General features: G+C 43.0%; 1 protein-coding gene across 2 annotated transcripts in view; it reads right to left on the bottom strand.

Annotated features, from left to right (window-relative positions):
- Nucleotides 1-23693, bottom strand: part of ZNF330 (zinc finger protein 330) — a 49465-nt gene extending 25772 nt beyond the window's left edge. Inside the window, exons 1-4 of one of the 2 annotated variants that reach the window (XM_033939778.1) lie at nt 23540-23693; nt 17893-18021; nt 16492-16511; nt 3753-3823 (exon numbers count right to left, since the gene is read on the bottom strand). In XM_033939778.1, coding sequence (XP_033795669.1) covers nt 3753-3823; nt 16492-16511; nt 17893-18012 — 211 coding nt within the window. In that variant the 5' untranslated portion in view covers nt 18013-18021; nt 23540-23693. Of the gene's footprint in view, nt 1-3752; nt 3824-16491; nt 16512-17892; nt 18022-23357; nt 23379-23539 lie in introns of those variants that run through there. The other variant, XM_033939788.1, reaches the window with a different exon arrangement.
- Between the last annotated feature and the right edge of the window lie 223 nt (nt 23694-23916).

Genomic DNA, 23916 nt, shown 5'->3' with positions numbered 1-23916 from the left:
CTGAACCTTCAGAGAATTATAGGCTAACCCTTTAGCTACGCCCTCTTGCAGAAAAGAAAGAATAGCCGATAGAGACGCCCGGAAGGGCGAAATCCCCTGCCTCCCACACCATGACTCAAAAATTCTCCAGACTCTAGCATAGGAGGCAGATGTAGAAATCTTCTTAGCTTGAAGAAGAGTGGCAATAACCTGCTCCGAATAGCCTCTACTTCTCAGCCGCGGCCGTTCAATAGCCAGGCCGTAAGACCAAAGTGGGACGGATTTTCCATGGAGATTGGACCTTGAGTCAGTAAGTCCGGAGTCACCTGAAACTTCAGCCGATCGCCTGCTGATAGTTGAATCAGATCTGCGTACCACGGCCGACGCGGCCAATCCGGAGCCACCAGGATCACCCTGCCCTGAAAGAGAGAGATGCGTTGTAACACTCGACCTATCATTGGCCAAGGAGGAAATACATACAGAAGGGAATTCGGAGGCCACGGGAGAGCTAACGCGTCCACTCCCTCCGAGTCCTTCTCCTTGCGTCTGCTGAAGAACCGAGGCAGCTTTGCATTGCGGGACGAGGCCATGAGATCTATATCTGGAAGCCCCCACCGTAGGACCAACAGATCGAACGCCCGAGTGACATAGTAACATAGTAACATAGTAGATGACGGCAGATAAAGACCCGAATGGTCCATCCAGTCTGCCCAACCTGATTCAATTTAAATTATTATTTTATTTTTTTTTTCTTCTTAGCTATTTCTGGGCGAGAATCCAAAGCTTTACCCGGTACTGTGCTTGGGTTCCAACTGCCGAAATCTCTGTTAAGACTTACTCCGTCGGTGCCGTCACCCATCAGTCAAGAATATGCTGCCTGCTTGTCCTGGGATAATGAAGTATATGGAATACCTGCCGAGGCCCACCTCTTCCGGTGGCACCGGCACCACCGCCCCAAGATCCAGAAGCACCTGAAGAGTCATTCGGACCGAGTCTCCCTTGGCCGCCCCATTGCACGGGGACACCAAGAAAGAATCGGCGACGGGAGAGGCGAACTCTAACTTGTAACCTTCTTGAATAATGTTCAACACCCACTGAACTGACGTGATTTTGGCCCACTCCGCCAAAAAGGCCGACAGCCGCCCCCCTAAGGGAATGGCGGAAGGAGCCAAGACCCCGTCATTGTGGAGTGCGACCTGCTGGGGCACGGGCTGGCTGAGCTGAAGGAGGTTTCGCTGTACGAAAGGAACTTTTCTGCTGAAACCTAGGTCTCGAAGAAGTGAAGGAACCATACGCTGATCGGAAGAATGGTTTACCTGTCCTATATCTCTTAACATCCCTAAAACGCGGTCTGGAAGCTGAGGACTTCAAAGGGGGCCTAGGTCTGTCTTCCGGTAATCGTTGGGTTTTGGTATCACCAAAATCCTTCACCAATCTATCCAAATCTTCCCCAAACAACAAACGCCCTTTAAAAGGGAGTTTCACGAGCCGAAGCTTGGACGCCCAATTATGGAGCCATAAAGATCTGCGAGAAACAACCGAAAGAGACATCTGCTTTGCAGAAGCGCGAATAATATCATATAAGGCATCTGCCAAATACGCCAGTCCCGACTCCAAATCCGCCAGTTCCGATGGGACAGAACCCCCGGACTCCGTCAAATTATCAGCCATCAACTGAGACCATTGCAGACACGCCCGCGCCACATACGAACTACAAATTGCGGCCTGTAAGGTGACCGCAGCTACTTCAAAGGACATTTTCAGTGAAGATTCAATCTTCCTATCCTGGGCATCCTTCAGCGCAACTCCCCCTTCAACCGGCAAGGTAGTCTTTTTGGTAACCGCGGCCACCAGCGCGTCAACCCTGGGTAACTTAAATTTCTCGAGTTCGTTCGGGTCAACAGGATACAAGAGCCGCATGGCTTTCGCCACCCGTAGACTGGCCTCCGGCGTGTCCCATTGCGCCGTGATAAGCTCCTGCATGGCTTCATGCACCGGAAAGGACCTAGGCGGCTTTCGCGTCCCTGCCATAAGGGGGTTTGCGGATCCAGAAACTTTAGCATCCTCCTGTGAGATGTTTAAACCCTGCAACGCCTTTGAAATTAATGAAGAAAGTTCTTCCCTATGAAAAAGACGGAGAGCGGAAGGATCATCCACTTCCCTACCCGGGAGATCCTCCGCTTCCAAATCCAACACCTCACCTTCCTCCAGTGACTCAGGAAGAGATAAAGGGGAGACTGGAATAGGATCTCCTTCGTCCGCGGCCGTGAGTCTGCACTTCTTCGCTACCTGCGACATCACCTGAGGAGACACAGTATTAGCTGCAGCCGCACTAGCATTATTACTATTAGAAGTAGTAGTAGAAGTAAAGGGAACAGGCAGCAACGGAAAATTCAAAGGCACCGGCTGAGCAGGCTGAGAGCTCTGCAAAACAAAAGCCCGGTGCATCAGCATGACAAATTCCGGTGAAAACGAGCCCAGCCTGAATGCTGCCGACCCTGCCTGTTCTGCGCCGTAGAGCTGAACCGCGGCTCCTCACAGCGCTCCCGACGCCCCTACAGCCGCCGAATTCCCCTCAGCCGCCGAAGTGCACTGGAGCATGGCCGAGTCGACCGCGAGGGAAGGGGAAGTCGCTCGCGCCTCCCCAACGCGGGAAATGGCCAAGTCACACGCCTGCAAGAAAGAATCCTCTGCCGGTGCATCTGAACAACCGGCAGAGCAGAATCCCGACAGTGTTCTAATCTAATCTAATCTAAATCTTGGGTTTATATACCGCATCATCTCCGCAGATGGAGCTCGACACGGTTTACATGGTTAGGGAAGGAACGGAACTCCAGTGGAATTATATAAGTATGAGAGAAGAGAGGTTGGTGTGAGAGTGCCAGGAGCGGGACGGGGTTACGTTCTGGAGAAGAGCCAGGTCTTCAGATGCTTACGGAATGGTAGAAGGGGGCTCAAATTGCGGAGAGGGGAAGGGAGACTGTTCCAGAGCTGAGTGATTCTGAAAGGGAGGGAAGAGCCAAGTTTACCAACAAGGGAGATGCCTTTTAAGGAGGGGTAGGATAGTTTTAATTTTTGAGTGGATCTAGTGGAGGCTTCCCACAGCGCGAACACCACTTTACAGCCTCTGCCTCCATTTATCTCTTTTTTTTAAACAGAGAAAGCCCGCCAAAACCGCCAACGCAGCCCTCCAAAAAAAAAAACCGGTACTCGGGACCGAACAAAATGCAACAAAACTTACAGAGACCAGAAATCTTACTCACCACAAAACTCCCAAACAGCACCACAGGAAGCAAGGTTATGGCTGGCAATTGCAACTGAAAGCTGACCAAAAAGGTACAGCACAGCAGAGGCAGGCTCTTTTTTTTTTTTATACTGGAAGGAAGAAAAAAACCGCAGAGCCCAAGTAAACCCCTCAATCAACCGGAGGGGAGGGTGGAGAAGGGACCTGGGAGGACCCAGGTGTAGCTCCCAAAGCCGGCACCGCTCAGCCAGGCACCCCTGTCTTTCTGAAGAGAGCTAGTCTCAACAGAAGAATATAACTGAACACCAATTCACCCGGCACAGCCAGAATCCAGGAGCTAGAGTGATAGCTCCAACCCCTGCTGGGAGATAGAGCAAAACTGAATGGACAAGAGGAACACCAGTCTATAAGACCAACTGTTAATCAGTTTCTCTATCTCCACCTGCTGGTCCATGTGAGCTATCCCACTTGTCTCTGGATTCATCTGCTGCTATGCTAAGGAAATTAAAATTTTTTTTTCCCCACTTACCACACTGTGCGCAAATAGGTAACTTCTGTACAGAACTGCAAAAGTAACAAAAGGCTCGGTTCTTCTGCCGCCTACATTGAAAGTAAGAAAAAATAAAAACAAAATCCAAATTACAGTGAATGACAAAATGTATGGTTTTATTTTAAAAATTCATAATGTGCTAACTATGATATGAAAGTTGGCAACTCTAGTGGATGAGTTCTCTTTGTGCATAGCTTTCCTCTCTCAACCATTTTTTTCAACATAATCACTTTAGCTTTCCTGAGGTACAGAATTAGCTATTTACTAGTGAGGCCGTCGAGTAAAGGAAAACAGAATGTGCTGGTCATACAGATTGATTTTATTTATTTGTATCCAATATAGTATAAGTTATATACTTTGGGTCATTCCATACCAAGTGGTATAAAATTTAAAAAAATCTCTCCACCATTACATCTCAGATTTTGTTCAAAATTTGTATGCAAAATTTACCCCTCCCTACTTGATATAAAATTCTGATAAAAGGGATTTCTTTAACTTACAATATAAGAATATTTGATTGTAATTTCAAGTGTTTGTTAAAACTGTATGTAATACATATATTTCACTTGATGTAAGTAATAAAAAAGAATAAAGATCTATTAAAAAAACACAAAATTTGTATGCAAAACTAGTACAGCGTTATAAATTAAAAAAAATTAAAAAAAGGTTTCCCAAAATATCAGATCCTTAGTTGCAATAGTCACTGAGCTAGACCCCCTTGTTTCATTGCAGGATCTCCTAGAAGGAGGGAGATCCTGGATACTCTACAACAGGGGTGTCAAAGTCCCTCCTCGAGGGCAACAATCCAGTTGGGTTTTCAGGATTTCCCCAATGAATATATATGAGATCTATTTATATGCACTGCTTTCATTGTATGCTAATAGATCTCATGCATATTCATTGGTGAAATCCCGAAAACCCGACTGGATTGCGGCCCTCGAGGAGGGACTTTGACACCCCTGCTCTTCAAGAAGAACTGTTCCAATAGTTGGTAAGGGAACCCATGAGGAATGAGGCCATACTGGACTTAGTGCTTACAAACGGAAAAAGTGTTTCCGATGTAGGTGATCATCTGGCATCCAATGATCACCACATGGTGTGGTTTAATATTAAAGACAGGTAGAGAGGGCTCATTCAAAAGCAAAGGTTATAGACTTTAAAAGAACAACTTTATTCAGATGGAGTATTATGTCAAAGAATTGTCTGAATGGGAACATCTGGAAGTAGTAAGAAAGCAATGGGCAAAACTGAAAGGAGCTATTTTAAGGGCAACAAACTATTTTGTAAAGAAAGTAAAAGTAAGAGCAAAAGGTGGCCACTTTGGCTCTCAAAAGTAGCAGCTGAGAAGGTAAGGAAAAATATTAAGGGTCAGATTCTCAAAACTTTTAGCGCCATTGCTAAAATGGTTTCCAACGGTTTAGCCTGCATGCATTTTAGTGGCGGATTATCAAACTGGATTATCTGTCTTTAGTGAATTTTCTAGTAGTCTCTGTCACGCAAATGGGCTCTTCAACATTAAAATGAGCACTCTGGTGGATTCTTTAAACCCCCCCCCCCAAAAAAAAAAAAAAAAAACCCACTGAGCCATTCTCCAAGAGTGGCATCGGCTTTTAGCGACAAAAATCAGTGACAGCACTGTTAAAAGTGCATCTTGTGGCGTGTGTTTTCACTTTGCATTATAGCCCCCTTTGGCTGCCGGAAAGATACTATCTCTCACACCACCAACTGACACACCGGCAGCGGGAGATATTGGGCATTTCTCCCATTGTTGTTTTTGTTTTTTTTTTCATTTTGCACTTGTGTCTATCACTGTAACAAGCAATGGGCACATGCAAAATTTAGTGAGTCTTCGCTACTCTCTGTCAACCACAACCATCACCTTGGTGAAGGTCCGAGGTGCTGTGGCAAGACCAAAGGGCAGAGCCATGAACTAGAAATGCTGTTCCAGGACATGAAATCACAGGAAACACCTGTGATCCACAAAGATGGAGATGTGTAGATACGCCTACATCAGGTCCAAAGCTTCCAGGAACTCCCCTGGCTGTAAAGGGGTAATGACCAACTGAAGTGTCTCCATCCAAAAACGGGGAACTTGGAGAGCCGAGTTGATGTACTTGAGGCCCAGGAACAGCCTCCAATCCTCTTTCTTGGGCACGACGAATTATATGGAGTTTCTGCTGGAACTCGAGAATGCATCTGGCACCCGTTCAATCATCTGAATATCAAGCAATCTGCTTAGGATCACCTGGACCTGGGCGACACTTTCCGGTCAGCCTGCTTAATTTAGGCTGTTTGCAATGACATGAATGATATGATCTCCCATAGGCCTTTGCTGACTTTGGTTAGGCCAACCAAAAATGCTAAGACTGACAGTAGCCATCCCTGATGACCTCTAGCACCCATTGGTCAGTTGTGATAGCTTCCCAAGCATCCAGGAAGTCCTGCAGCCTTCCTCCAATCTTGGAGAGGCTGGAAGCCTGGTGTCATTGGAATTTCTTGGGCTGTCCAACTGGATGAGGGGTGTAGTCCTGGGACTTTCTATTCCCGGTTAACCTCTGTTGTGGGCTCTGAAAGGATCTCTGGGATGAGGATCGAGAGAACAGGCACTAACGGCGTGAGCCCTGAAAGGACCCATGGGTTTGCCCTTTCACATCCTGATTACTGCTGCCGGAAGAGATTTTGGATGGTGGTCCTGGACACTAGCCATGAGATCATCCAATCTCTGGCTAAATAGCATATTGCCCCTGAAAGGAAATCTGTTGAAAATGGCTTTGGACGTGGAGTCTCCAGCCCAATGTCTGATCCACAAAATCCAGCAGGCAGACAAAGAAAGAGCAGAGACCTTACCTACTACCCAAAGCAGGTCATTCAGAGCATCAACCACATAGTCCACTCCCACCAGCAACAGCTGGGACGGTGGCTCTGAAGTCACTCCTCCATAACATAACTTAAAATGGCACACTCAAGCAACAAAGAAGGCTGCTGCAGCAGCCTTAACCGCCAGTGTCAAGGTCTCAAACTGCCTTTTGCACAACATGTCCAGCCAGTGATCCTGTTGATCCTTGAGTACCACGCCTCCCTCACTGGGCAAGGGTGTGCACTATCACCTGAGCTATCAATGAGTCAACTTTAGATATAGCAACCATCAGCTGGAACTCCTGATCCTAGAATATAACTTGGATATTGCTTTTGTCACCTTTAAGGGGCCCTTCCGAATGAGAGCAGAGACCATTGGGTAGTAGGCTGCAGAGGATCAAGTTTCAGCTTCTTCAGAAACTCAATAAGGCAGCCCGTTAGGGCAGCAGACTTGAACAGTCTGCGAACAGAAGGGTCCTAGCCCTGGTTTGCAGCAGCACTTACTCCCTGATCTATCTCACACAGAACAAGGCTACATCAAAATATATCCACAAACATAGAAAAAATCCCACCCCCCTGCCCAAAGACCAGACGCTGGGAAGAAGTGCTGCAGCCTGCCTCAGTTCCTCTAAGGGTAGCTGGAAACTGGAGAAGACCTCTGCCACCAGAACACTGCCTCTTCTAAATCTTCAGCTGTCAGTCAGGCCACTGCCAGACTGAGCCACAACCCCAGGGACAAGGATCCATATGCTGCAAGAAGGGAGAAGGAAAGTGCAAGCACACAGTGGATGCACTCCAAAGAAACACAATTTGTGTCCATACAGCCTACACTAGCACTCATGATCAAAGTCAAGGAGTGAGCAAACAATAGAGGAAAACTTCAAGCTCCATAGTTCAAGTAGACTGGCTGAGCAGCAAACTGCAGGATCCACCTGTCAGCTGCAGACTGAAGTCTTTCACACAGGCTGGGAAGTCGCTGGAGCATAACTGGAACATGAAGTCCCATGCAAAAAAACTCACAAAAAAAACAGCAAAGACAACCAAGCAGATTAAAGTTACTCCTGCAGGCTCGCTTGCAGAAGAAAAAAAGTAAGGCAGCAGAGTGCAGGGAGGAGGTGCTGAAAACTGCAATCGGTACATAAGAACATAAGAATTGCCACTTCTGGGTCAGACCAGTGGTCCATCGCACCCAGCAGTCCGCTTCTGCGGCGGCCCTTAGGTCAAACACCACTGCCCTAATTGGGTCTAGCCTTATCTGCATATGTTCTGGTTCAGCAGGAACTTGTCTAACTTTGTCTTGAATCCCTGGAGGGTGTTTTCCCTCTATAACAGCCTCCGGAAGAGCGCTCCAGTTTTCAACCACTCTCTGGGTAAAGAAGAACTTCCTTATGTTTGTACGGAATCTATCCCCTTTTAACTTTAGAGAGTGCCCTCTCGTTCTCTCTATCTTGGAGGGTGAACAACCTGTCTTTATCAACTAAGTCTATTCCCTCCATTATCTTGAATGTTTCGATCATGTCCCCTCTCAGTCTCCTCTTTTCAAGGGAGAAGAGGCCCAGTTTCTCTAATCTCTCACTTTACGGCAACTCCTCCTGCCCCTTAACCATTTTAGTCGCTCTTCTCTGGACCCTTTCGAGTAGTGCAATGTCCTTCTTCGTGTACGGCGACCAGTGCTGGACACTGTATTCCAGGTGGGGGCGTACCATGAACCAGTACAGCGGCATGATAACCTTCTCTGATCCGTTTGTGATCCCCTTCTTAATCATTCCTTGCATTCTGTTTGCCCTTTTTGCCACAGCCACACATTGCGCGGGCAGCTTTATTGACTTGTCTACTAGTACTCCCAAGTCTCTTTCCTGTGGGGTCTCTCCGAGTACTGCACCGGACATCCTGCAACAGACTCGCAGGAGCAGATGAAGATCCTTGGTTCAGCATACCATCCCTATCTACTACAAAGAGAGGTTAGCAAGCCAGTCTGGTTTTAAAGATAGCCACAGTTAATATGCAAAAGATAAATTTGCATGTACTGCCTCCACTCTAAGCAAGTCAGTGTATGCATATGATACCTACAATAAATATGCAAGAGAGATTTGCATAAAATGAAGGCAGCACATACAAATTTCTCTCATGCATAGTCATTGTAGCTATCTTTAAAGCTAGACTGGCTTGCTATGTTCTGAGAACCCCTGCCTAGGAGACGGGAAAACCAGGCTTTATTAAAGAGCCAGGTCTTAAGGGCACACTTAAATTATGTAAAAGATGGATCCAAGTGCAAAGCATCTAGTAGCCAATTTTGTAATGTGAAAGCTAGGCAACTACATGCCATGTCAGAGAGTATCAAGTCTAATGGTATTAAAAGGGGGGGAGGTAAACCCCTATAAAGCTTGAGATGGCCAGCTAGTGTTTCTCCTCAGCTAAGGAATTACATAGTAAATGATGACAGATAAAAAGACACGTGTGGTCTATGCAGTCTGCCTGACCGTCACATTCATTCTCAAAGCATATAAGGTGTCTTCCTCCTTACCCCCGACACAGGTAAGAACTGATGATCTGAGTGTGGTATAAAATATGCATAATTGCTCCTGTTCCTTTTTGCTGCATATGGGACGAAGACTGTATGTCTCTCCAGCATTGGCTACACTGCCCCACTGCTGGAGTCACCATCAAAACTAACTCCAGCTCCTCCCGATCAGTTTTGCCTTATACATGACATAGATCCTAGAAGTCTATCTGACATAGTTTTCAATTCTCCACTGCTGGGCTTCCATTTAGGTACCACTGCTGTGCATCATAAATTAAGTTATAGGTTTTTGGTCTGTTGAGTTGTGTGTTGATACTATCCTCTTTCTATTTAGAGATTCTTTGTGCTTAAGGCATTTTTTTAATTCCGTCCCAGTTTTTGCATTCACCACCTCTATAAGGAGGCATCAACTACCCTCTCCAGTGCTGGCTGACTGCTAGGACATGCCTCTTGCTGCGACAGGCATGTCCTGTAGGCAGTCAGCCGGTGCTCCTCCTCCTCGCCGGTGTTTCATAGCACATCAGGAATCTCACCGCAGCACACAGTTTGCGATACACTGTTCTAGAGGAAGAGAAATCACTTTTGTAGAGGCTAGTGCAGTACATTGAGAATTAACTGGGCTTCTTTGAAATTTCTGAGCAGTTTTGGCTTATAGTGTTATGGGAGGATAGACCTAACTAAGAAACCAATCCCATGGTTAATGCATACTGGATAAGACAAGCCTATTCCATAAAGGTTTTGTGCTCTCCCGTCTCATGGCAAGGCTCTCTTAGCTATTGTACGAGGGGACAGAGGGCAATATACAAGTAAGATCTGCTGGGCTGTGCAAAGCCAATCTGCTTCTGTCCTGAAGGCTTAACGTGCGTTTCTTAGCTTCACATTGTTTGTGAAATTGGCAGAGGCCCTGTTTCTGAGCTCTGGGAAATTTCCTTCTGCGCTTGTTGCAACTATTGTGCTATTAAGCAGGACCCAGACAGATGACAAAGATCTCACAGGGGGTTGTTTGCCATCCTTCTATTGCGGGCAGAGCAGGCAAAGAATCCTAGTTTAGTCTGCCCCATGGCTACATAATGAAAAAGAGAGGAAAAAGGTTTTCTTTCGAGTGTAAACAATGTGGGGAGGTTATTATACATTTTCTTGGGTTTGATGAAAGTTATTGAATAGGGAGGGAGAGGGATATGGGGTCTGAAATAATAATAATAACAGTTTATATACAGCAGGACCGTGAAGTTCTATGCGGTTTACAAAGATTAAAAGATGGTACAAATTGAATGGTACAAATAGAGTTTTTCATTAATTTATAGTTGCCCACATTTTATGGTTTCTTCTGCTCATAAAACCTTCGTTTCGAGAGACTTGCGTAAACTTTCATCCGAATCTATAATTTCTGTTTTCGACCTAGAACTGTCCGAAATTATTACAGGTCCATTAGACGACTCCCTCTCTCGTTGGAACAGAAATATCACATCTCTATTAGATAAATTAGCACCACCCCAAACTAAAACTATTACCGCTCGGAAAACGCAAAATCCTTGGTTCTCAGCTGAACTGAACATCATAAAAAAACAACTGCGATCATTGGAGCGCAGATGGAGACACCAAAAACCCATAGTTAACTTAGAAAAATTTAAAGAACATTCAAGATATTATAAATCTAAAATTAACAAGGCAAAAATGGATTATTTTTCTCAACTAATTGAAAAAGCTCGAAACCCTTCTACTCTTATCAATTCTTAAATCAATACAACCTAATACCAAACGGTCAAATCAGATAAATACCAATCTACCAACTGCTCAAGAATTGGCAAATTATTTCATAGATAAAATAACCCTAGAGACTTTCCTCGAATTCATCACCGAACTATCTATCTCACACAAACACGTGACAATCCTGGGAGATTTCAATTTCCCAGACTACCCCAACACTTCAGGACAAATTGACAACTTCCTCTCCTCCCTCTCTGACCTGGGATTCCACCAAGCTATTACCACCCCCACGCACTCAGCAGGCAACATCTTAGACTTGCTCTTCACCCTCAGAGACCCAACTGCAGAGCCCCAACAAACTTATACTACCACACCTGTCCCATGGTCAGACCACTACCTCATTGAATTCGAACTCCCACTCGAAACTACCCTAACCCTGCGTAAAGATCCTACCCCCCCACCCTACGTCAACTCCCTAATTCGGTCAGCCCTCAAGCCATGGCCGCGGGTATTTGCACCCTAAATGAAACCTGCACCCAACATCCCCACTCCATTGACCTGGCAGCCTCCACATGGCACTCCAACATCCAATCCCTCTATAATAGCCTTGTCCAGACAAAAACAACCCAAAAAATCACCAACAAAGCACCTGCCCCCTGGTAAACTAATGACCTCCGATCCATAAAACGATCACTGAGAAAAGCAGAAAGGATCTGGATCAAACACCCGTGCACAGAAACCAAAGCCCACTGGAATAACATATCCATCACCTACAAAGCAGCCATTCTAGAAGCAAAAAAGACCTACTACTCTCGCCTCCTACAACTAGCCTCTTCTAGATCTAAACAACTGTTCACCCTCACAAACCAACTCTTCACTAACGCCCAAAGAAATAATCACAGCAACCAAACAGAACTCGATAGCGAGACTCTCTCGAACTTCTTCCAGTCCAAAGTACAAACCATTCGAGATAATCTTGACGCCAACACCAAACCCGCTCCTACTCAGCCCCAGCCGACTCCAAATACCACCTCTTCCGCCGCTCTCTCCCAATTTCATATAGCCACTCATACTGAGGTTCTCGAAACACTGAGAGAACTCAAACCCTCCAACACCATCCTCGACCCCTGCCCGTCCAGCCTCCTGCTATCCACAGAAGATGCCATGGCAGAATCCATCCTCCCCATCATTAACACCTCTCTAACCACTGGGACTGTTCCCCTCAGCTGGAAGTCAGCTATTATCAAACCCACTCTCAAAAAACCCACCCTTGATCCTAACGAACCTGGCAACTATCGCCCAGTCTCCAACCTCCCATTTGTCTCCAAACTCCTTGAACGAATTGTACTCCACCGACTACACACGTTCATTGAAGAACAAGCTGCTCTATCTCCAGCCCAATCCGGCTTCCGAAAAGGCCACAGCACAGAATCAGTACTCCTTGATATCATTGATGACAGCTGGTCAATACTCGACAAAGGCTGTGATGCCCTACTAGTCCTACTAGACCTCAGCGCTGCCTTTGACACAGTCGACCACCATCTCCTCACATCCAGACTCTACGACATCGGAATCAAGGACACAGCCCTCCAATGGATCACCTCCTTCCTCCATCAAAGGACCCAGACTGTCCTACTAGGGATACATAAATCTAACCCCAAGCCTATCAAATATGGTGTTCCTCAAGGCGCCCTTCTATCCCCCCTCCTATTCAACCTCTACATCAGGCCTGTCATCGATATAGCGAAGAAATATAACATTAAAATCCACTCTTATGCAGATGACATCCAGCTACTCCTCCCTCTAGGCGAGAACCGGTCGTCCCAAATTGCTAACCTCCAACACTGCCTCTCTGACATGAAAACTTGGATGTCAAACAACAAACTTCAACTTAACGCCTCTAAAACCGAACTCTTATGGATCAGAAAAAAAAACACCAAATACCCATGTCCTACACTAGCATGGGACTCCACTCTACTAACAGCAACAGATCAGGTTCGCAGCCTAGGAGTAACCCTAGACGGACACCTATCCCTATCTGCCCACACATCCCAAGTAATCTCCACCTCTTTCTACTACCTTCGCCAACTGAAAAGGATCAAACCCTACATCTCCACACCGGACCTCGCCCAACTCCTCTACGCATATGTCCTCTCCAGAATGGATTATTGTAACTCCCTATTTAATGGACTAACCAAAAATAATCTCAAACGTCTTCAACGGGTCCAAAATGCAGCTATCCGCCTCCTACACAACCTCAACTACCACGATCCCATCTCCCCAGCACTCCGTGCTGAACACTGGCTCCCAATTAGCCAGCGCTGTGCCTTCAAGGCCCTGACAATTGCCCACAAGACAATTTATTCCACCACCCCCTCCTACATAAAATCCAAGCTTCCCATCTACACCCCCACTCGCACCCTCCGCTCAAAATCGGAGATACGCCTATGCACCCCCCCCCCGGAAGGTCCCTCCTCACAGAAACTGCCCGCAAACGGTCCTACAGCCACTTCATTCCACACCTCTGGAACCAACTCCCCCCTCAACTCAGACAACAGAACTCATTATTAACATTCCGCAAATTGATAAAGACCCTCCTCTTCAACTAAAGATCACCCTCTGTCTTCTCCCCCCCTTAAACCCCCTCTCTCCTCTCTCCCCTGCCTATCTTCTCCCTAAATTTCAGTATAGTCCTCTCTTAGTCCTTACACTGACAAACTGTATCTACTCATAGAACTGTTCTTAAGCTAAACTACTTATATTTAAAGTCTACTCTTAATTTGCTTATTCTCCCTTTATTTAAATTACATCACATTCTTGTAGTCCAAACATTTAAACCTGTTGTACTTCTTATATGTCAAATTACTCTCCATTGTGTATGTTCACTTGTAGACCGTTCTGAACTACTGGGAGGACGGGATAAAAATCTAAATAAATAAATAAATAAAATAAATAAACCTTTATTAGGACAAATTTCAATTCACAATCTATCCTCGACCCTGCATCTGATCAACTTACCCCACTTCTATTTTCCTCTAAATGTTCTCAATTTAAGCTCCCTAGCTTGACAGAAATAGAATCCCTTATTAAAACCCTTAATACTAAAGGTTCACAAACTGAAAAAATTCCACCTATCATCTGTAAGCAATACTTCCCTATTTTTGGTCCATTTATTCATGCTCTGATGAATAAAAGTCTCCAAGAAAGCACCATGCCATTAGATTGGAAGAAATCCATTATTCATCCCATCATCAAAGACTATAGAATCAGCTCTGAGGTTCATTCGAACTACAGACCTATTGCTAACATTCCTTTTTTAGCAAAGCTAACAGAGAAGGTAGTCTTTAATCAACTTGCCGAATTTGTTGAAAAAACCAATATCTTGCATCCTAATCAAACTGGTTTTAGGCAGCATCACTCAACCGAACATTCCTTATTAGGCATGTCTACATCAATACTTTATTTTTTAGACCACCATAAGTCGGTTCTTCTGATCTCTCTTGATTTGTCATCAGCTTTCGATACCATCGACCATAGCCTTCTTATGGAAAGACTACAGTCCATCGGAATCACTGATCAGGTCTTCTCTTGGTTTAAATCTTACTTTACTAACCGTTCTTCAGTCGTAACCTTTAATAATAGTACATCAAACGTATTTTCAGCTTCATATGGTATTCCTCAAGGTTCCATTCTTTCTCCTTTATTATTTAATATTTTCTTAGCGCCACTTCTGACCCTTTGCCAATCCATTAGCTTTCATGTCTATGCATATGCAGATGACATTCAGCTTATACACCAGCTAGAATATAATAACCCTGACGAAATAGCATCTGTCAATAGGAAACTTGAGCTTGTTCATCAATGGCTAGAGACTAACAGGCTAGCCTTAAACATTGAAAAAACGAATGTTATGTTCTTCCCATGGAAGGATGACCAAAAGCTGCTTTCTCCAATTACCATTAACAAAAAGCATCAAGATCCTAGGAGTTATTTTTGATAATAAACTCACTTACCACGAACACATTAATAGTATTGTTAGATCCACATTTTTTCGACTACGGCAAATTCGTTCAGTTTCTAAATTTCTATCCCCTAAATCCATAAATATTTTAGTTCATTCTTTGGTAATCTCAAAAATTGATTACTGTAATGCACTGTTCAAAGGTATTGCTTTAAAAGAAATACGTCGTTTACAGATCATACAAAATGCTTCTATAAAACTTATAAAAAACGCAAAATAATTCGATCACGTTACTCCGCTACTCAGGGAAGCACATTGGCTCCCTGTAGCACATCGAATAACCTACAAATTAAACGTATTAGTTTTTAAAAGCCTTCTTTGTAAGTCTCCCTCTTTTATTTACAGAGTTTTGATCCCCTATACCCCACTTAGATCTCTTAGATCTATTGATCAACATCTTTTGACAGTCCCTTCTTTAAAAATCATAAATACACGGCGAAATTCAATCTTCTCCGTCACAGCACCTCAAACCTGGAATTTACTTCCAATCAATATTCGTGATGAATTAGATTTGGTTAAATTTAAAAGTAAGCTCAAATGTTTTCTTTTTAAAGATGCATTTGACAGCTGAGATTACCAGTATGTATGACCCGACCAAAGTTTTTTATAGATCACATATGTACTATTTTAGCCTCCATTTGTTCTTCCTTTCCTAATGTTGTTTACCATAAATGTTTTCTTTAGCCTTTTCAAAATTGTATTTCTTTCACTTCTCCTTCCCCTTTATACTTCATGTTCGTCTCAAGTGTTTTGTTTTCGTTTTTTTAACATGAAATTGTCAGTCTCCCCCATTAACTTTTGTTATTATTATATTATGTACATCGCTTAGAATGTTGAATAAGCGATTAATCAAATATTGAATAAACTTGGAAACTATTAAGTGATGTATTTAAGTACAAATTGATGTTATATACTGTTTCACTTATTCTAAGTGTTAAAAATTAATAAAGAATTTATTTAAAAAATTTAAAAAAAGAGGAAAAAAAACTAAAAGGGAAAGATATTTTTTCTTACCTTAAAAAAGAAAGAAAGAAATAGAAAAATATTTTAAAAAATGATGAGGGCAGCACTGGTAACACAAAACAAAAACTCGCTTCAGAAATTCTGTAAGCAAGAACTAGTTTTCCACTTTGCTGATCTTACATGAAAGAAAAAGCAGAAGAGACTGATGGGCCTGTACATGTGGAAGTCATGCTCACTAGATATGAATAACTCTTCTGTCCTGGCATCTTTAGATGACAATTACCCCCCTGTATAATTAACTGAATTCTGCTCATCAACGGAGAACATGCAACCTGCTGTACACTACCTTGGGTGAATCTCTTCAAAAAGAGAGAGTTTATAAATCAAATAAATTTACAGAGCCTCATAGTATATCATCACATGATTATAACACAAATACAAAGAATCCAATAAATTACAAAGGAAAACTAGTCAGGTTACATAGCAAATGGAACCCACTAAAGCCTTCCATTCCATTAGGTATTTTACCAGAATTCTTCCCTTTCCTACCATCTCACACACGCTTTCATTTGAGCTTCTGTCTTCCCAGAGTTCTCCAGAATGTTTCTAACACCACACATTTAAATGAAGTTTCCTCAGAAAAAAATTACCTTTGGCATTTATCACACTCCTGAAAAAAAGTAAACACATAAAGTTATATTAAGCAGATGTAAATAAAAAAATCAGGCAGCTTCAAAAGATATATAAAACTTTATCATAATTTTCTTGTAAATTTACAAGTCCATTACTTTACTTTTTTCTTGGAGTTATATTCACTGATACAACTTTGACCTGAATAGAAATCACTAGGCCTGTTTACATGGAGACAGACTGATAAGTGAAGGACATCCTGTGGTAGTTAACACATCTTAATAGAATAATGCACTATATTTGCATCTTCAAGCTTGTTTAGTGGCAAAATCATGCATTAGCTTACCATAACACATTACATAATACTGATATGCAAAATGCAAGACACGTTATGCACATAAAATAAAAATAGCCTGTGTTAAACTTCACAAACTGCGTCATTCATGGAAAAATAAGGTCAATTTTAAAATTGCTTTATTGTTAAACTAAACTAAACCTTAAGTTTGTATACCGCATCATCTCTATAGAGCTCGGCACGGTTTACAGGTAATTCAATAAATGAGGGAAGGACATAATAAGAAATGAGAGGTTATGAAGAGGATAGCTAGCTTTACATTTTAAATAGATAGCTTTACGTTTTGGAGAAAAGTCAGGTTTTCAGATGCTTTCGGAATAATTGGAATGAGCCTAGGTTCTGCAGCGGGGCAGGGAATTTATTCCAAAGCTTAGTGAATTTGAAAACAAGGGATTTCCCTAATTTACCTGCATACATGATGCCTTTTACATACATGCCTCAGCTGTTAGACACTAATGAAACCCCTGAAAGAGGGGGGATCCATGCAGAACATTTTAACTAATGCAGCTTGCAAGATTGATTGTAAGTTGTGTTCTTCATTTACCACAGGAGCCACTAACAAGCAGTACTGTGGTAAATTAAGCTGCAAAAAAAGTGATATTTTACCAACTCTTCCATATAACCATCCATACAGTACATTATGTGTGACATTGGACTACTAAGATGACCATGAAAATTACACTTAATGATTTTTAAATATTTACCTTAAAACTACTCTCATCAAAACAGTGTAAAATCAATTTTAAAATAGGGCTAAAAAGGCAGCTAGTCTGGGATATATAGATGGGTTGGAGCGCAACTATCTAGTGCCAAATCTTCTCTTCAATAATCAGATTATCTATCTGGACCACACAGACATAAGGACAAGCTGGGTATAATCTTACTGAAATGCCTGTATTTTTTTTTTCTTTGCATTGTTTCATAAATTTTTTTTTTTAAAAAGAGAAGATGGTGGACAAAAGGAGGAGAGAGAAGATGATAGCATACCATAAAAGTGAATGGAGTATTTCAGAGTTGGGTTTACTAAATAGCAACAACCAGTTGTTTTAAGTGGCCACATACTTACCATTGAAGCATTGCAAGGATGTTTAGCTAAATCTACATGTCCTCTTGCTGCTCTTAGCTGCTTTTCACGTTCCCTGCGACTTTCAGCTTTCTTCCGTGCACCAGTCTTTTTTTTAGGCATTTTCCCAAACTGTAAGAAATTTAAAAAAAAAGTGTGTGCCAAGTAGAGAATGACACAGTGACAAAGTTTGTCCCTGTCTCCTCAAGCTCTGTCCCATCCCCATGGGCACTTCCCCCATCTTCCTCGGCCCCTGCAGGTTCCATCTCTGTATATGTGAGCTGTCCCCTCCCCCTTGTATCCTGGGCGGAGCCTAATTCCCCGATTGGCTCAGATACCTAAGGAGGGTCCTTATACAGCGATTACAACTGATTACAATATACAGCGATTACTACTGGTGCAAAACGCAGCGGTCAGACTGATTTTTGGGTTGAAGAAATTTGACCATGTAACTCCTTCCTACCGACTCCTGCATTGGTTGCGATGGAGGCGCATGTGAAGTTTAAGTTCGGTTGCTTCTGCTTTAAGGTACTGTTCGGTTTAGAACCTAAATATATAAATGACCTTTTCTCCTTCCCAACCAATAGACATAAGAGAAGCTCACACTTGAATTTTATATCCCCACTGGTTAAAAGATGCAAATTCACAAAAGTCAAAAAAGTCACCATCATCATCTTCTCTCATATCAGGCAGCATTATGGGGTAAAGACCTGGAACGATTACTTCTGCATGCTAATACTTATGGAGAATTCAAGAGACACCTAAAAACATATCTGTTCCAGGAGTACTTAGGCAGCATATTTGTACAATCTTCCCCACTGTAATTGATCTCTAGAGCCGCTATTCACTAGTTTTACTTGTCAGTTCTACTCAATTTGTAGCATTTCTATTTTTATTTTTTTTAATTCAATTTATAGATATACAATAACAATATCTATATAAAGGAAAAAAGAGAGATTACACATGATTAAACAAGAAAATAAAATATATATTCCCTAAGAATTAAGTGATCTCTCTAAAGATAAGTCCTCAATTTAGGAGGAGCAATACACATTCCATCATGGGATCTGATAGATATCAAAGTAATATGAAAATTAAGTATATCAATAGTGCAGTGTACATCTTCTATATTATTAAGGACTAAGTCCGCGTGGAGGTACTGGGAGGGATTACTCCTTTTCCCTCAAGGAAAAATCGTAACTGAGAAGGGTAAAAGAAAATATAAGAATGTTGATCCAAAAGGATCAAACATTTGCAAGAGTATCTAAGTTGAAATTTAGCACCCAAAGGCAGTACAGATTGTCTCAATTGCAGGAACTCTCTCCTTCTAGTCTGGGTTATCTTAGAAACATCTGAGAAGATATAAATCTTAGAATCCATAAAGGTCACCTCTTTAAGCCTAAAAAAAGCCTAAGTGCCTCTTTGTCTTGTTGAAAGACAAAAGTCACCAGAAGTGTAGAATATGAAATGGCTTCATCCACTGAGGTTTCCAATATTCTTGTTAAGTCCATTGCACTCGTCGAATCAGGTAGCGCCTCTGGTTGCAAAGCCTTCTAAGATATTGGAAGGAAATATATCCTATGTAAAGGTGGAAGTCCAGACTCAGGGTATTTAAACACTTCCTTTAAAAATTTGTTAAATAGGTCTCTAGGAGACATTGCCAGAACCTTAAGAAAGTTAAGAATTCTTAAATTAAGCATTTTGGTATAGTTTTCCATAGTCTCAACTTTCCTTACTAGCAATAATCTATCCTGCATTAAGGTAACTTGAGATTTTTGTATCCCTTGAACCTGTTGGTCCAAGGAGTCCACTCTTATCCCCTGTGTCTTCATTCCTTCCTGTAGTTCTTGAATCTTTTTTCCATGATCCTTGACCAGTGGTAGAGTTCCTGCACAGAGCTGGTACAAGGAGTCTAAAGCCTTCTAAATAGACTCCAACGTGAACTCTGCTGGCCTTTCCAGTGGAGGAATAGCTGAAAATTTGTAGCATTTCTAATCATTGTAAACCGCATAGAACTTCATGGTCCTGCGGCATATAAACTGTTATTATTATTATTTGTGTATGTATTGTAACATGCATAGATTTTTGTGATATGTGGGATAAACATGTTTTAAATAAATAAGATGCTTGAGCAGCTGAACACATGATGAAAGGACATTGCAGATGGCAGACAAGACACAGAAATATGAAGGCAAATAAAGGCCAAATGGCCCATCCAGTCTGCCCATCCACAGAATCCATTATCTTTGCATAAAAAGGGTTGCAGGGCAGAGGCTGCGAATTATAGACCGGTGAGTCTCACATCAATAGTGTGCAAACTCATGGAAACACTAATTAAAAGCAAATTGGACACGATCTTGAATGAAGGGAATCTTCGGGATCCCAGTCAGCATGGATTCACCAAGGGTAGGTCCTGCCAATCCAATCTCATCAGCTTCTTTGACTGGGTAACAAGAAAGTTGGACTTGGGAGAGTCTTTGGACGTCATGTACCTGGACTTCAGGAAAGCTTTTGACAGTGTCCCACACCGCAGGCTGCTAAGCAAGATGGAATCGATGGGGTTAGGAGAGACACTAACTGCATGGGTCAATGATTGGCTGAGTGGCAGACTTCAGAGGGTGGTGGTTAATGGTACCCTCTCTAAAACATCGGAGGTGACCAGTGGAGTGCCGCAGGGCTCGGTCCTGGGTCCACTCCTTTTCAACATATTCATAGGGGATCTGACTCAAGGGCTTCAGGTAAAATAACACTATTCGCCGATGACGCCAAACTATGTAATATAGTAAGTGAATGCAGTTTACAGAATTATATGGCGCAGGACCTGCTTACATTGGAAAGTTGGTCCTCAACCTGGCAGCTAGGCTTCAATGCTAAGAAATGTAAGGTCAATGCACCTCGGAAGCGGAAATCCATGCAGGACGTACTTCTTGAACGGAGAAACTTTAACTAGGACTTCAGCAGAACGAGATTTAGGAGTAATCATCAGTGCAGACATGAAAACTGCCAATCAAGTGGAGAAGGCTTCATCTAAGGCAAGGCAGATATTGGGTTGTATCAATAGAAGTTTTGTCAGCCGAAAGCCTGAAGTCATAATGCCGTTGTACAGGGCCATGGTGAGACCTCAACTGGAGTACTGTGTGCAATTCTGGAGGCCACATTACAGTAAAGATGTGCGCAGAATTGAATCGGTTCAACGGACGGCCACCAGGATGATCTCGGGGCTCAAGGGTCTCTCGTACGAAGAGAGACTGAACAAATTGCAGCTCTACACTCTTGAGGAACGTAGGAAGAGGGGAGACATGATCGAAACATTTAAGTACCTCACGGGACGTGTCGAAGTGGAAGATGATATTTTCTTTCTCAAGGGACCCTCGGCCACAAGAGGGCACCCGCTCAAACTCAGGGGCAGAAAATTTCATGGCGACACCAGAAAGTATTTCTTCACAGAGAGAGTGGTTGATCATTGGAACAAGCTTCCAGTGCAGGTGATCGAGGCAGACAGCGTGCCAGACTTTAAGAATAAATGGGATACCCATGTGGGATCCCTACGAGGGTCAAGATAAGGAAATTGAGTCATTAGGGCATAGACAGGGGGTGGGTAAGCAGAGTGGGCAGACTTGATGGGCTGTAGCCCTTTTCTGTCGTCATCTTCTATGTTTCTATCTCCTCCTCTCTCAAAGAGATCCCACATCTGTTCTACACTTTCTTGAACTCAGGCATAGTCTCTGTCCCCACTGCCTCTATCGGGAGATTATTCCACACATCTACCAACCTTTCTGTATAAATATGGTATTTCCTTAGATTACTCCTGTGCTTATCACCTCTTAACTTCATCCTCTACCCTCTCATTCTAGAGTTTCATTTCAAATGAAAGATTTGCCTCATGTGCATTATTCCATGTAGGTATTTAAACATCTATCATATCTCCTCTCACCCACCTTTCCTCTAAAGTTTAAATATTGAGATTTTTAAGACTGTCCCCATACGTCTTGAAAAAGAGCAACAGCCATTTTAGTAGTCTTCCTCTGGACCTACTCCATCCTGTTTATATCTTTTTTAAGCTGCAGTCTCCAGAATTGTATACAATATTCTAAATGATGCCTCACCAGTCTTATTCAGGGGCATCAATACCACCTTTTTCCTGTTAGTTATACCTCTCCTTATGCAACCTAGCATCCTTCTAGCTTTCGCCATCACCTTTTCAACTTGTTTGACCATCTCATCACAAACTATCACACCCAAGTCCTGCTCTTCATTCATGCACAAAGTTCTTCACCCCCTAAATTGTACCATTCCCTCAGATTTTTGCAGTCCAAATGCATGATCTTACATTTCTTAGCATTAAATCTTAGCCATCAAAACTTCATACCATTTTTCAAGCTTTGCTAAGTTCTTCCTTGTGTTATTCACACCATCAAGGGTACCTACTCAACTGCAGATTTTAGTATCATCTGTAAAGAGGCAAATCTTACCCGACAGCCCTTCAGTAATTATTGCTTACAAAAATGTTAAAAACAACAGGCCAAAAACCAAACCTTGAGGCATACCACTTTTAACATCCCTTTTCTCAGAGCGATCTCCATTGATCATTACCCTCTGTCGCCTTCCACTCAACCAGTTCTTGACCCAGCTTGTCACTTTGGGACCCATCTCGAGGGCACTCAGTTTATTTATTAGACGTCTGTGTAGAATACTGTCAAAGGCTTTGCTTAAATCTAAATACACCACATCTAGCTCACTCTGTCTATCCAATTCTCTGGTCACCCAGTCAAAAAAATTGAGCAGATTTGTCTGACAAAACCTACCTCTATTGAATTCAAGTTGCAGAAAAATGGACATATTCATATTAACCTGCGCTAAGTGCCTGTAGGTATAAAATAAGAATGTGCAGCATATTGTGTACACTTATTTTGTTAGTTCACATAAAGCTAAAGGGCATCTTAGCATTTTGAAACTTTTAGTAATATTTGAGAGTTTGATATATTTGGTTTATTGATTGAATTATATGCTTTCCCAAATCCAAGGTAAAAAGACTACAGATCAGATCTGTAACTCATCATTAGTGTGTGCTAAGCTTTAGTAAAAGGGCCCCTAAATACACTGTAAACTACCATTTAATTAGTGATAAATCGCACTAAAAAAAACAAAAAAAAAAATTGCTTGTATTTTGAAAAAAAATCAAATTCTTATTTGGCTCTAAAATAATTCTTTACATTGCTGATGCAAACAGAACCCTAGTCAGGTATGACGGGATATAAATAAAGCTATTTATTATTTGATATACCGTACTGCCTTATTTGCCGATCAAGTTCTTAGCAACATAATAAATGAAAGCAGTAAAGACCTATGGGCCGTCCAATGAGCTTAGCAGCGGTTGAAATGGACCCTGTACAGCTTATCGTCCCCCTCCCCTCCCCCCAAAAAAAAACTTTCCAAAGCTGAACCAGTGAGAACCGTAACAGAGATACCAAGTCACGCGCATTCGGCTGCCCTCACGCGCCAAGCACCCCTCGCCACGCGCCTTTGGAGACTCGGAGGGAAAGATCTGCCCTCTCTCCCCTTTCTCTTCCAATCTCCTCGCTCTACAATGTCTAACCCCCTCCTCTCCTCTCCGCGATCCTCCCATCACACACACACGAGGGTTACCCACCAACAATACAGCACCGTCCCTTCAGAAACAACTCCTCTCCCACTTCGCCGGAAACAGGAAGTTGCGTCAGAGGAGGCCGGAAAAAGGAAAGCCTATCGCGAGGAACTTCAAAGTCAAAGCGCGTCACAGGAACGAGATTTGGGCGGGCTTTCTGAAGGCGTGTCCAAGCTGCCCGGTGACCCACTCACCTACCTAAGTACCGCCTCCTCCTCCCGTCAAGAATTCAGCGCAGCCGCACTTGCTCGCTGCACGCGTTGGCTCACGCTGGCACGTGCATGGAACCAGCAGCGTCTGAGATCACCTGATTTACCCGCTGATCCGGATTGCTGCATCCGCCGGCCCAGAGAGCAAGTGCAGGCAGTGACGTAGCCAGGGAG

This window comes from Geotrypetes seraphini, chromosome 1, assembly GCF_902459505.1.
Source record: "Geotrypetes seraphini chromosome 1, aGeoSer1.1, whole genome shotgun sequence".
Lineage (NCBI taxonomy): Eukaryota > Metazoa > Chordata > Amphibia > Gymnophiona > Dermophiidae > Geotrypetes > Geotrypetes seraphini.
The sequence above is the reverse complement of the archived record's forward strand: the minus strand, read 5'-3'. Positions and strand labels throughout refer to the sequence as shown.